Source organism: Anomaloglossus baeobatrachus, chromosome 9, assembly GCF_048569485.1.
Source record: "Anomaloglossus baeobatrachus isolate aAnoBae1 chromosome 9, aAnoBae1.hap1, whole genome shotgun sequence".
NCBI classification, from domain to species: domain Eukaryota; kingdom Metazoa; phylum Chordata; class Amphibia; order Anura; family Aromobatidae; genus Anomaloglossus; species Anomaloglossus baeobatrachus.
Genome location: NC_134361.1, coordinates 214,881,958 through 214,895,368, shown reverse-complemented (window position 1 = coordinate 214,895,368; position 13,411 = coordinate 214,881,958). Strand labels below are relative to the sequence as shown.

The window sequence follows — 13,411 nt, the reverse complement described above, 5'->3', positions numbered from 1 at the left end:
GCTGTGCAAAGTTTGCGGTGGCTGTGCAAAGTCTGCGGCGGCTGTGCTGGGTCTGCGGCGGCTGTGCTGGGTCTGCGGCGGCTGTGCTAGGTCTGCGGCGGCTGTGCAAAGTCTGCGGCGGCTGTGCAAAGTCTGCGGCGGCTGTGCAAAGTCTGCGGCGGCTGTGCAAAGTCTGCGGCGGCTGTGCAAAGTCTGCGGTGGCTGTGCAAAGTCTGCGGTGGCTGTGCAAAGTCTGCGGCGGCTGTGCTGGGTCTGCAGCGGCTGTGTAAAGTCTGCGGCTGCTGTGCAAAGTCTGCGGCGGCTGTGCAAAGTCTGCGACGGCTGTGCAAAGTCTGCGACGGCTGTGTAAAGTCTGCGGCGGCTGTGCAAAGTCTGCGGCGGCTGTGCTGGGTCTGCGGCGGCTGTGCAAAGTCTATGGCGGCTGTGCAAAGTCTATGGCGGCTGTGCAAAGTCTGAGGTGGCTGTGCAAAGTCTGAGGTGGCTGTGCGAGGTCTACGGCAACTGTGCAAGGTCTGCGGCAACTGTGCAAGGTCTGCGGCAACTGTGCAAGGTCTGCGGCAACTGTGCAAGGTCTGCGGCGGCTGTGCAAGGTCTGCGGCAACTGTGCAAGGTCTGCGGCGGCTGTGCAAGGTCTGCGGCGGCTGTGCAAGGTCTGCGGCGGCTGTGCAAGGTCTGCGGCGGCTGTGCAAGGTCTGCGGCGGCTGTGCAAGGTCTGCGGCGGCTGTGCAAGGTCTGCGGCGGCTGTGCAAGGTCTGCGGCGGCTGTGCAGGGTCTGCGGCGGCTGTGAAAAGTCTGCGGCGGCTGTGCAAAGTCTGCGGCGGCTGTGCAAAGTTTGCGGTGGCTGTGCAAAGTCTGCGGCGGCTGTGCTGGGTCTGCGGCGGCTGTGCTGGGTCTGCGGCGGCTGTGTAACGTCTGCGGCGGCTGTGTAAAGTCTGCGGCGGCTGTGCAAAGTCTGCGGCGGCTGTGCAAAGTCTGCGGCGGCTGTGCTGGATCTGCGGCGGCTGTGCTGGGTCTGCGGTGGCTGTGCAAAGTCTATGGCGGCTGTGCAAAGTCTATGGCGGCTGTGCTGGGTCTGCGGCGGCTGTGCTGGGTCTGCGGCGGCTGTGCTGGGTCTGCGGCGGCTGTGCAAAGTCTATGGCGGCTGTGCAAAGTCTATGGCGGCTGTGCAAAGTCTACGGCGGCTGTGCAAAGTCTGAGGTGGCTGTGCGAGGTCTACGGAAGCTGTGCAAGGTCTGCGGCAGCTGTGCAAAGTCTACGGCAGCTGTGCAAGGTCTGCGGCGGCTGTGCAGGGACTACGGCAACTGTGCAAGGTCTGCGGCAACTGTGCAAGGTCTGCGGCAACTGTGCAAGGTCTGCGGCAACTGTGCAAGGTCTGCGGCAACTGTGCAAGGTCTGCGGCGGCTGTGCAAGGTCTGCGGCGGCTGTGCAAGGTCTGCGGCGGCTGTGCAAGGTCTGCGGCGGCTGTGCAAGGTCTGCGGCGGCTGTGCAAGGTCTGCGGCGGCTGTGCAAGGTCTGCGGCGGCTGTGCAAGGTCTGCGGCGGCTGTGCAAGGTCTGCGGCGGCTGTGCAAGGTCTGCGGCGGCTGTGCAGGGTCTGCGGCGGCTGTGCAAAGTCTGCGGCGGCTGTGCAAAGTCTGCGGCGGCTGTGCAAAGTCTGCGGCGGCTGTGCAAAGTCTGCGGCGGCTGTGCAAAGTTTGCGGTGGCTGTGCAAAGTCTGCGGTGGCTGTGCTGGGTCTGCGGCGGCTGTGCTGGGTCTGCGGCGGCTGTGTAACGTCTGCGGCGGCTGTGTAAAGTCTGCGGCGGCTGTGTAAAGTCTGCGGCGGCTGTGCAAAGTCTGCGGCGGCTGTGCAAAGTCTGCGGCGGCTGTGCAAAGTCTGCGGCGGCTGTGCTGGGTCTGCGGCGGCTGTGCTGGGTCTGCGGCGGCTGTGCAAAGTCTATGGCGGCTGTGCAAAGTCTATGGCGGCTGTGCAAAGTCTGCGGCGGCTGTGCTGGGTCTGCGGCGGCTGTGCTGGGTCTGCGGCGGCTGTGCTGGGTCTGCGGCGGCTGTGCAAAGTCTATGGCGGCTGTGCAAAGTCTACGGCGGCTGTGCAAAGTCTGAGGTGGCTGTGCAAGGTCTGCGGCAGCTGTGCAAAGTCTGCAGCAGCTGTGCAAAGTCTACGGCGGCTGTGCAAGGTCTGCGGCAGCTGTGCAGGGACTACGGCGGCTGTGTAACGTCTGCGGCGGCTGTGTAAAGTCTGCGGCGGCTGTGCAAAGTCTGCGGCGGCTGTGCAAAGTCTGCGGCGGCTGTGCAAAGTCTGCGGCGGCTGTGCAAAGTCTGCGGCGGCTGTGCAAAGTCTGCGGCGGCTGTGCAAAGTCTGCGGCGGCTGTGCTGGATCTGCGGCGGCTGTGCTGGGTCTGCGGTGGCTGTGCAAAGTCTATGGCGGCTGTGCAAAGTCTATGGCGGCTGTGCAAAGTCTGCGGCGGCTGTGCAAAGTCTGCGGCGGCTGTGCTGGGTCTGCGGCGGCTGTGCAAAGTCTATGGCGGCTGTGCAAAGTCTATGGCGGCTGTGCAAAGTCTATGGCGGCTGTGCAAAGTCTACGGCGGCTGTGCAAAGTCTGAGGTGGCTGTGCGAGGTCTACGGAAGCTGTGCAAGGTCTGCGGCAGCTGTGCAAAGTCTGCGGCAGCTGTGCAAAGTCTACGGCGGCTGTGCAAGGTCTGCGGCGGCTGTGCAGGGACTACGGCAACTGTGCAAGGTCTGCGGCAACTGTGCAAGGTCTGCGGCAACTGTGCAAGGTCTGCGGCGGCTGTGCAAGGTCTGCGGCGGCTGTGCAAGGTCTGCGGCGGCTGTGCAAGGTCTGCGGCGGCTGTGCAAGGTCTGCGGCGGCTGTGCAAGGTCTGCGGCGGCTGTGCAAGGTCTGCGGCGGCTGTGCAAGGTCTGCGGCGGCTGCGCAAGGTCTGCGGCGGCTGTGCAAGGTCTGCGGCGGCTGTGCAAGGTCTGCGGCGGCTGTGCAAGGTCTGCGGCGGCTGTGCAAGGTCTGCGGCGGCTGTGCAGGGTCTGCGGCGGCTGTGCAAAGTCTGCGGCGGCTGTGCAAAGTCTGCGGCGGCTGTGCAAAGTTTGCGGCGGCTGTGCAAAGTCTGCGGCGGCTGTGCTGGGTCTGCGGCGGCTGTGCTGGGTCTGCGGCGGCTGTGTAACGTCTGCGGCGGCTGTGTAAAGTCTGCGGCGGCTGTGTAAAGTCTGCGGCGGCTGTGTAAAGTCTGCGGCGGCTGTGCAAAGTCTGCGGCGGCTGTGCAAAGTCTGCGGCGGCTGTGCAAAGTCTGCGGCGGCTGTGCAAAGTCTGCGGCGGCTGTGCTGGGTCTGCGGCGGCTGTGCTGGGTCTGCGGCGGCTGTGCAAAGTCTATGGCGGCTGTGCAAAGTCTATGGCGGCTGTGCAAAGTCTGCGGCGGCTGTGCTGGGTCTGCGGCGGCTGTGCTGGGTCTGCGGCGGCTGTGCAAAGTCTATGGCGGCTGTGCAAAGTCTACGGCGGCTGTGCAAAGTCTGAGGTGGCTGTGCGAGGTCTACGGAAGCTGTGCAAGGTCTGCGGCAGCTGTGCAAAGTCTGCAGCAGCTGTGCAAAGTCTACGGCGGCTGTGCAAGGTCTGCGGCAGCTGTGCAGGGACTACGGCAACTGTGCAAGGTCTGCGGCAACTGTGCAAGGTCTGCGGCAACTGTGCAAGGTCTGCGGCAACTGTGCAAGGTCTGCGGCAACTGTGCAAGGTCTGCGGCAACTGTGCAAGGTCTGCGGCAACTGTGCAAGGTCTTCGGCAACTGTGCAAGGTCTGCGGCGGCTGTGCAAGGTCTGCGGCGGCTGTGCAAGGTCTGCGGCGGCTGTGCAAGGTCTGCGGCGGCTGTGCAAGGTCTGCGGCGGCTGTGCAAGGTCTGCGGCGGCTGTGCAAGGTCTGCGGCGGCTGTGCAAGGTCTGCGGCGGCTGTGCAAGGTCTGCGGCGGCTGTGCAAGGTCTGCGGCAGCTGTGCTGGGTCTACGGCGGCTAGGCAAAGTCTATGACGGCTGTGCAGGGCCTGCGGCAGCTGTGCAAGGTCTGCGGCGGCTGTGCAAGGTCTGCGGCGGCTGTGCAAGGTCTGCGGCGGCTGTGCAAGGTCTGCGGCAGCTGTGCTGGGTCTACGGCGGCTAGGCAAAGTCTATGACGGCTGTGCAGGGCCTGCGGCAGCTGTGCAAGGTCTGCGGCGGCTGTGCAGGGTCTGCGGTGACGGCTGGGCTGCGGGCGGTGAGGGCTTCAAGCAATGGCGCCCGAATTTGATGCATGCGTAGATGGAGCTCTCGGCTCAAAATCTCTTTTGCGCACGCGCCGCCTCTGGCCCACTGATCTCCCAGCAGCAGACTTAAGGAAAATGGCGCCCGGAGATGCCACGTGCACAGATGAGATCTAAGCTAGTGATTGAGCCGATAGCTCAATCTGTGCACGTGCCGACTCCGGGCGCCATTTCTTTGAAGCCCACATAGCTGACATTCAGGATGGCGGCCTGTGCGTCACCACCCGCAGCGCAGCAGAGTCCACAGAGCAGCAGAGCCTCTCAGCACCGCCGTCCGCAGCGAGCATCTGGGACACCTGCTCCACCACCGCTGCTGCCCCCATATTTTTCCTCTCTAAATTTGGGGTGTGTTTTATAAACCAAAAAATACTGTAAATAAATATATATATAACTTACCATGGCTTCTTTATGGATAAACCTGTGCACGTCAGGCGGCATCAGGAAGCAAATCTCGGTCATAAGAGCCGTGAATTTCCGCAAAACCTCTGCAATCTGCAATGAAGAGAAGCGGGCCATAATCAGAAGCGGAGACCCCGGCGCTGAGGAGGGGAAAGGCCGCGATGTGCTGCAATACTGTGTGTGAGCCGCTGCATTGTGGCGCATTCACCCTGTGGGTCGGGCAGGTGCACTAGATGGCGGATCTAGTCGCCCGGCTCACCACAGCGGAGGATAGGAGACTCAGGACTGTTGGAGCTCACAGCGAGAGTCGCTGTCCTCTATTTTTGGAGGATTTTACCAACCTACCCGCTCGGTCCGTGTTTTCTCTACTTCCAGCAGAGTCTTCTCTGTGTCCCCAATATTCTCTCTCCGGCGCCCCGATTCCTCTACGACCCGACCCCAAAGTTCATTCAGAGCCTATAAAGAGACGGAATAAAAAAAAAAAATGTGAAAAATCGCAACATTTCCAATTATATACATATACTAGCTGTACTGCACGGCTTCACCCGGGTTAATAAATGTTATTAACAAAATAGCATGTATTAACGCCCGGGATAGTAACTGTCTCTCTGTTTCCCTCCCATTCTCTGTCTGTCTCCCCCTCTGTATATATCTCTCTCTTTCTCCGTCTGTCTCTTTACCTGTCTGTCTGTTTCCCTGTGTCTGTCTCTTTGTCTGTGTCTGTCTCTTTCCCTGTCTGTCTCTTTCCCTGTCTGTCTCTTTCCCTGTGTCTGTCTCTTTGTCTCTCTCTTTTCCTCTCTTTCCCTGTGAGTCTGTCTCTTTGTCTGTGTCTGTCTCTTTGTGTCTGTCTCTTACCCTGTCTATGTCTGTTTCTTACCCTGTCTGTGTCTGTCTCTTACCCTGTCTGTGTCTGTCTCTTACCCTGTCTGTGTCTGTCTCTTACCCTGTCTGTCTCTTTCCCTCTCTTTCCCTGTCTGTCTGTTTCCCTGTATCTGTCTCTATGTCTGTCTCTTACCCTGTCTGTTTCTTTCCCTCTCTTTCCCTGTCTGTCTGTCTCTTTGTCTGTCTCTTTACCTGTCTGTGTCTGTTTCTTAACCTGTCTCTCTCTTTCCCTCTCTTTCCCTGTCTGTCTCTTTCCCTGTCAGTCTGTCTCTTTGTGTCTGTCTCTTACCCTGTCTATGTCTGTTTCTTAGCCTGTCTGTGTCTGCCTCTTTCCCTGTCTGTGTCTGTCTCTTTCCCTGGCTGCATTGTGACACGCCAACAATCCATATAAGGGCGTGGCTGCGCATTCTTCTGAAGTTCTGGCTGCACTGTGGCTCCCAGCTTCATTCGCTTTAATGGAGGCAGGTTTTTTGGTGAATAACTGTAAAGCGCGGGGTTAAAATTTCCCCTCAAAACATAGCCTATGACGCTCTCGGGGTCCAGAAGTGTGAGTGTGCAAAGCTGCGACGGTGCAGATGCCAATCCCGGACATACACATACACACACACATACATACACACATTCACTTTTATATATTAGATTTCAACACCTCTTATTACTGTCAGTGAATGGAACATCCAGAGGCCGAAAACCCGACCTGCTCCTGTCCGGCGGGGCTGTAACCGGCTCCACTTGTGAGTTGGGTGGGGGGTGATCGGGATGATCTCTGGATGGGGGTACGGATGTTTCTATTCACTGACAGCAAGCCAAGGTGCTGAACATATGAGCACCCTGGGGTTCAGCACAGTCCTCGGTGCAGACACTTACGCTCATGGTGTCCGCGCTGTCCCCAGACTTCTGGAATAATACGTCAGTCTTCATATTGGACTCGCTGATTTTTCCCTGTAGACTCTTTCCGGCCTCCATAACTACGATCTCCATTTCCTGATAGAAATGATAACAGATGATGGAAGCACGAGGGTCTCGGATATTACCGCGATCACCGGCGAGAGCCTGGCCCGCACCTTGCTGATATCCGCTAACTCCTTCTGCAGAGAGGACACAGCGGCGGTGTGCCGCTCCTGCCTGGCGGCGGTGATCCGCTGCAGGAGGCCGCTGTCCGTCTTCTCGGGAACTGCGGTATACGGTAACGCATGAGTTAATGGGCGACAGGGAGCAGCTTCTTGATTCCGGGGCATTTTTTTTGCGTGACTACAACCGCTACATGTGACGTATCCAACCCCCCGACCCGGCATTATATAAACCCGTCTAACCACGCTATAAGCCCAGATAATAGCGCACATTACCGAGGACGTCGCACAGGCTTCGCACTTCACCCGCCGCGATCAGATCCTCACTGTCTGGAATTTTCCTAACAGCGGCTGCCGCTCTGTCCCTGGAGGAAAGAGATACAGGTAGATAAATAATACCGCACTATAGACTCACCCATATACAAATAATACTGCACTATAGACTCACCTGTATACAGATAATACCGCACTATAGACTCACCCATATACAGATAATACCACACTATACTCACCTGTATACAGATAATACCGCACCTTAGACTCACCTGTATACAAATAATACTGCACTATAGACTCACCTGTATACAAATAATACCACACTATACTCACCTGTATACAGATAATACCGCACTATAGACTCACCTGTATACAAATAATACTGCACTATAGACTCACCCGTATAGAAATAATACTGCACTATAGACTCACCTGTATACAGATAATACCGCACTATAGACTCACCCATATACAGATAATACCACACTATACTCACCTGTATACAGATAATACCGCACTATAGACTCATCTGTATACAAATAATACTGCACTATAGACTCACCTGTATACAAATAATATTGCACTATAGACTCACCCGTATACAAATAATACTGCACTATAGACTCACCCGTATACAAATAATACTGCACTATAGACTCACCTGTATACAAATAATACTGCACTATAGACTCACCTGTATACAAATAATACTGCACTATAGACTCACCTGTATACAGATAATACCGCACTATAGACTCGTATACAAATAATACTGCACTATAGACTCACCCGTATACAAATAATACTGCACTATAGACTCACCTGTATACAGATAATACCGCACTATAGACTCACCCGTATACAGATAATACCGCACTATAGACTCACCTGTATACAGATAATACCGCACTATAGACTCATCTGTATACAGATAATACTGCACTAGAGACTCACCTATAAACAGATAATACCGCACTATAGACTCACCCGTATACAAATAATACTGCACTATAGACTCACCCGTATACAGATAATACCGCACTATAGACTCACCTGTATGCAGATAATACCGCACTATAGACTCACCCGTATACAGATAATACTGCACTAAAGACTCACCTGTATACAGATAATACGATACTATAGTCTAACCCGTATACAGATAATACCGCACTATAGACTCACCCATATGCAGATAATACCGCACTATAGGCTCACCCGTATACAGATAATACAACACTATAGACTCACCTGTATATATATATATATAACACTGCACTATAGACTCACCTTTATACAGGTTATACCGCACTATAGACTCACCCGTATGCAGATAATATCGCACTATAGACTCACCTGTATACAGATAATACCGCACTATAGACTTACCCGTATACAGATAATACCACACTATAGACTGTAGTATAGATAATACTGCACTATACACTCACCTGTATACAGATAATACCGCACTATAGATTCATCTGCATACAGATAATACCGCACTATAGACTCACCCATATACAGATAATACCGCACTATAGACTCACCTGTATACAGATAATACCGCACTATAGACTCACCCATATACAGATAATACTGCACTATAGATTCACCGTATACAGATAATACCGCACTATAGACTCACCTGTAAACAGATAATACCGCACTATAGACTCACTTGTATACAGATAATACCGCACTATAGACTCATCTGTATACAGATAATACCACACTATAGACTCACCTGTAAACAGATAATACAACACTATAGACTCACCTATAAACAGATAATACCGCACTATAGACTCACCTATAAACAGATAATATCGCACTATAGACTCACCTGTATACAGATAATACCGCACTATAGACTCACTTGTATACATATAACACCGCACTATAGACTCACCTGTATACAGATAATACCGCACTAAAGACTCACCTGTATACAGATAATACCGCACTATAGACTTACCTGTATACAGATAATAACGCACTATAGACTCACCTGTATACAGATAATAACGCACTATAGACTCACCTGTATACAGATAATACAGCACTATAGACTCACCTGTATGCAGATAATACTGCACTATAGACTCATCTGTAAACAGAGAATACCACACTATAGACTCACCCGTATACAGATAATACCGCACTATAGACTCACCTGTATACAGATAATACCGCACTATAGACTCACCTGTATACAGATAATACCGCACTATACACTCACCTGTATACAGATAATACCGCACTAAAGACTCACCTGTATACAGATAATACGATACTATAGTCTAACCTGTATACAGATAATACCGCACTATAGACTCACCCGTATGCAGATAATACCGCACTATAGACTCACCTGTATACACATAATACTGCACTATAGACTCACTCATATACAGATAATACCTCACTATACTCACCCGTATACAGATAATACTCCACTATAGACTCATCCGTATACAGATAATACCACACTATAGACTCACTTGTATACAAATAATACCGCACTATAGACTCACCTTTATTCAGATAATACCGCACTATAGACTCACCTGTATACAGGCTATACCGCACTATAGACTCACCCGTATACAGAAAATACCGCACTATAGACTCACCTGTATACAGATAACACCGCACTATAGACTCACCCGTATACAGATAATACCGCACTATAGACTCACCTGTATACAGATAATACCGCACTATAGACTCACCCATACACAGATAATACTGCACTATAGACTCACTTGTATACAGATAATACCGCACTATAGACTCATCTGTATACACATAATACCACACTATAGACTCACCTGTAAACAGATAATACTGCACTATAGACTCGCCTATAAACAGATAATACCGCACTATAGACTCACCCTTATAGACTCATCTGTATACAGATCATACCACACTATAGACTCACCTGTAAACAGATAATACCGCACTATAGACTCACCTATAAACAGATAATACCGCACTATAGACTCACCTGTATACAGATAATACCGCACTATAGACTTACCTGTAAACAGATAATACCGCACTATACACTCACCTATAAACAGATACTACCGCACTATAGACTCACCCGTATACAGGTAATACTGCACTATAGACTCACCCGTATACAGATAATACCACACTATAGACTCACCCGTATACAGGTAATACCGCACTATAGACTCACCTGTATACAGATAATACCGCACTATAGACTCACCTGTATACAGATAATACCGCACTATAGACTCACCTGTATACAGATAATACCGCACTATAGACTCACCTGTATACAGATAATACCGCACTATAGACTCACCTGTAAACAGCAGGGTTTTCCGTGAAGCCGTCATACGGCATGCTGTCCACCCACCGACGCTGGCGAGCAGATAACAGCCCTGCAGAGCGGATGTCTTCATCCCTGATAAGGGGAATCTTCCCGCTATCAAACCTCCCTCCATGCTGGGCCCCCCGATTTCGCGCCTCTCCGAGGGATCGGACGAGCTGCACCTGTAACAGCAGGACAATGGCTCAACAAGCAATTCCATCCACATTGCAGGAGAGCGGAGGTGACAGCGGCGGCCGTGACGTCCTCGTACCTCCGCATCGAAGATCTGTCTGTAGACTTTACCACTGGGAACAACATGGACTTCTCCGACAAAAGCCATAGCGTCAGCTCACATACAGCAGGGGGGCGCCGCGTCCTCCGCCATCTGGAAATACAGAGAGTGACTATGGCGATCACCGGACCCCCGGGAGCTCATGAGGCCTCAAAAGCACGGACCCCGAGCAGAGCACAGTGATAGCGCGCTCCTACCGGACAGTTATAGCTCCACCCTGCGCGCTCCTACAGTTATGGCTCCGTCCTGCGCGCTCCTACCGGACAGTTATAGCTCCGCCCTGCGTGCTCCTACAGTTATGGCTCCGCCCTGCGCGCTCCTACAGTTATGGCTCCGCCCTGCACTCTTAGTTATGGCTCCGTCCTGCGCACTCCTACAGTTATGGCTCCGCCCTGCGCGCTCCTACAGTTATGGCTCCATCCTGCGCGCTCCTACAGTTATGGCTTCGCCCTGCGCGCTCCTACAGTTATGGCTTCGCCCTGCGCGCTCCTACCAGACAGTTATGGCTCCGTCCTGCGCGCTCCTACCAGACAGTTATGGCTCCGTCCTGCGCGCTCCTACAGTTAAGGCTCCGCCCTGCGCGCTCCTACAGTTATGGCTCCGCCCTGCGCGCTCCTACAGTTATGGCTCCGACCTGTGCGCTCCTACAGTTATGGCTTCACCCTGCGTGCTCCTACAGTTATCGCTCCGCCCTGCACTCTTAGTTATGGCTCCGTCCTGCGCGCTCCTACAGTTATGGCTCCGCCCTGCGCGCTCCTACAGTTATGGCTCCGCCCTGCGCGCTCCTACAGTTATGGCTCCGCCCTGCGCGCTCCTACAGTTATGGCTTCACCCTGCGTGCTCCTACAGTTATCGCTCCGCCCTGCACTCTTAGTTATGGCTCCGTCCTGCGCGCTCCTACAGTTATGGCTCCGCCCTGCGCGCTCCTACAGTTATGGCTCCGCCCTGCGCGCTCCTACAGTTATGGCTCCGCCCTGCGCGCTCCTACAGTTATGGCTTCACCCTGCACTCTTAGTTATGGCTCCGTCCTGCGCGCTCTTACAGTTATGGCTCCGCCCTGCGCGCTCCTACAGTTATGGCTCCGCCCTGCGCGCTCCTACAGTTATGGCTCCGTCCTGCGCGCTCCTACAGTTATGGCTCCGCCCTGCACTCTTAGTTATGGCTCTGTCTTGCGCGCTCCTACAGTTATGGCTCCGCCCTACGCGCTCCTACAGTTATGGCTCTGTCCTGCGTTCTCCTACAGTTATGGCTCCGTCTTGCGTGCTCCTACAGTTACGGCTCCGCCCTGCGTTCTCCTACAGTTATGGCTCCGTCTTGCGTGCTCCTACAGTTACGGCTCCGCCCTGCGTTCTCCTACAGTTATGGCTCCGTCTTGCGCGCTCCTACAGTTACGGCTCCGCCCTGCGTTCTCCTACAGTTATGGCTCCGTCCTGCGTTCTCCTACAGTTATGGCTCCGTCTTGCGCGCTCCGACAGTTACGGCTCCGCCCTGCGTTCTCCTACAGTTATGGCTCCGTCCTGCGTTCTCCTACAGTTATGGCTCCGTCTTGCGCGCTCCGACAGTTACGGCTCCGCCCTGCGTTCGCCTACAGTTATGGCTCCGTCCTGCGTTCTCCTACAGTTATGGCTCCGTCCTGCGCGCTCCTACAGTTATGTCTCCGCCCTGCGCGCTCCTACAGTTATGGCTCCGTCCTGCGCACTCTCAGTTATGGCTCCGCCCTGGCGCTCTGTTATGGCTCCGCCCTGGCACTCAGTTATTGCGCTGCCCTGCGCGCTCTCAGTTATGGCTCCGCCCTGCGCACTCTGTTATGGCTCCGCCCTGGCGCTCTGTTATGGCTCCGCCCTGCACACTTTTAGTTATGGCTCCGCCCTGCGCGCTCTCAGTTATGGCTCCGCCCTGTCCCTCTGTTATGGCTCCACCCTGCGCTTAGTTATGGCTCCGCCCTGCGCTCTGTTATGGTTTCACCCTGGCACGCTCAGTTATTGTTCTGCCCTGCGCTCTTAGTTATGGCTCCGCCCTGCGTTCTCAGTTATTGCTCTGCCCTGCGCTCCTAGTTATGGCTCCGCCCTGAGTGCTCCTACAGTTACGGCTCCGCCCTGCGCGCTCCTACAGTTAAGGCTCCGCCCTGCGCGCTCCTACAGTTATGGCTCCGCCCTGCGCGCTCCTAGTTATGGCTCCGCCCTGCACGCGCCTACAGTTATGGCTCCGCCCTGCGTTCTCCTACAGTTATGGCTCCGTCTTGCGCGCTCCTACAGTTACGGCTCCGCCCTACGCACGCCTACAGTTATGGCTCCGTCCTGCGTTCTCCTACAGTTATGGCTCCGTCTTGCGCGCTCCTACAGTTACGGCTCCGCCCTACGCGCTCCTACAGGTATGGCTCCGTCTTGCGCGCTCCTACAGTTACGGCTCCGCCCTGCGTTCTCCTACAGTTACGGCTCCGCCCTGCGTTCTCCTACAGGAATGGCTCCGTCTTGCGCGCTCCTACAGTTACGGCTCCGCCCTACGCGCTCCTACAGTTATGACTCCTTCATGCGAAAAAGGAGAAAAGTTCAGGGCACTGCCCCAACACCAAAAAACTTTCAGAACATCCTATACTGGGCCGAAAAAGGTGCACATGCTCTGCGGTGCCATTGATGTGAATAAACATGTGAACATCAGAGCAATAAAAAAGGAAAAAACATCAGGCACTCACCAGTTGCTGCTTGTGCAAGTTTTGTTGTTTTATTCGTGCAGGTTACAAGTGCATGGAGTGGAGGGGAGGGAGTGGACGCTACACACGTCCAAAGACGATGGCGGCCGTTTCGCACCTGTCTGGTGCTTCAGCTGGTCTGAACTGAGCTGACATCACATCCATTA

General features: G+C 54.1%; 1 protein-coding gene across 1 annotated transcript in view; it reads right to left on the bottom strand.

Moving 5' to 3' along the window:
- CCDC180 (coiled-coil domain containing 180) overlaps window positions 1–13,411 on the bottom strand; it is an 89,619-nt gene that overhangs the window by 68,995 nt on the left and 7,213 nt on the right. The window contains exons 2-8 of the mRNA XM_075322934.1: window positions 10,535–10,648; window positions 10,255–10,445; window positions 6,912–7,000; window positions 6,630–6,739; window positions 6,433–6,549; window positions 5,029–5,139; window positions 4,681–4,776 (exon numbers count right to left, since the gene is read on the bottom strand). Coding sequence (XP_075179049.1) covers window positions 4,681–4,776; window positions 5,029–5,139; window positions 6,433–6,549; window positions 6,630–6,739; window positions 6,912–7,000; window positions 10,255–10,445; window positions 10,535–10,603 — 783 coding nt within the window. The 5' untranslated portion in view covers window positions 10,604–10,648. The remainder of the gene's footprint in view (window positions 1–4,680; window positions 4,777–5,028; window positions 5,140–6,432; window positions 6,550–6,629; window positions 6,740–6,911; window positions 7,001–10,254; window positions 10,446–10,534; window positions 10,649–13,411) is intronic.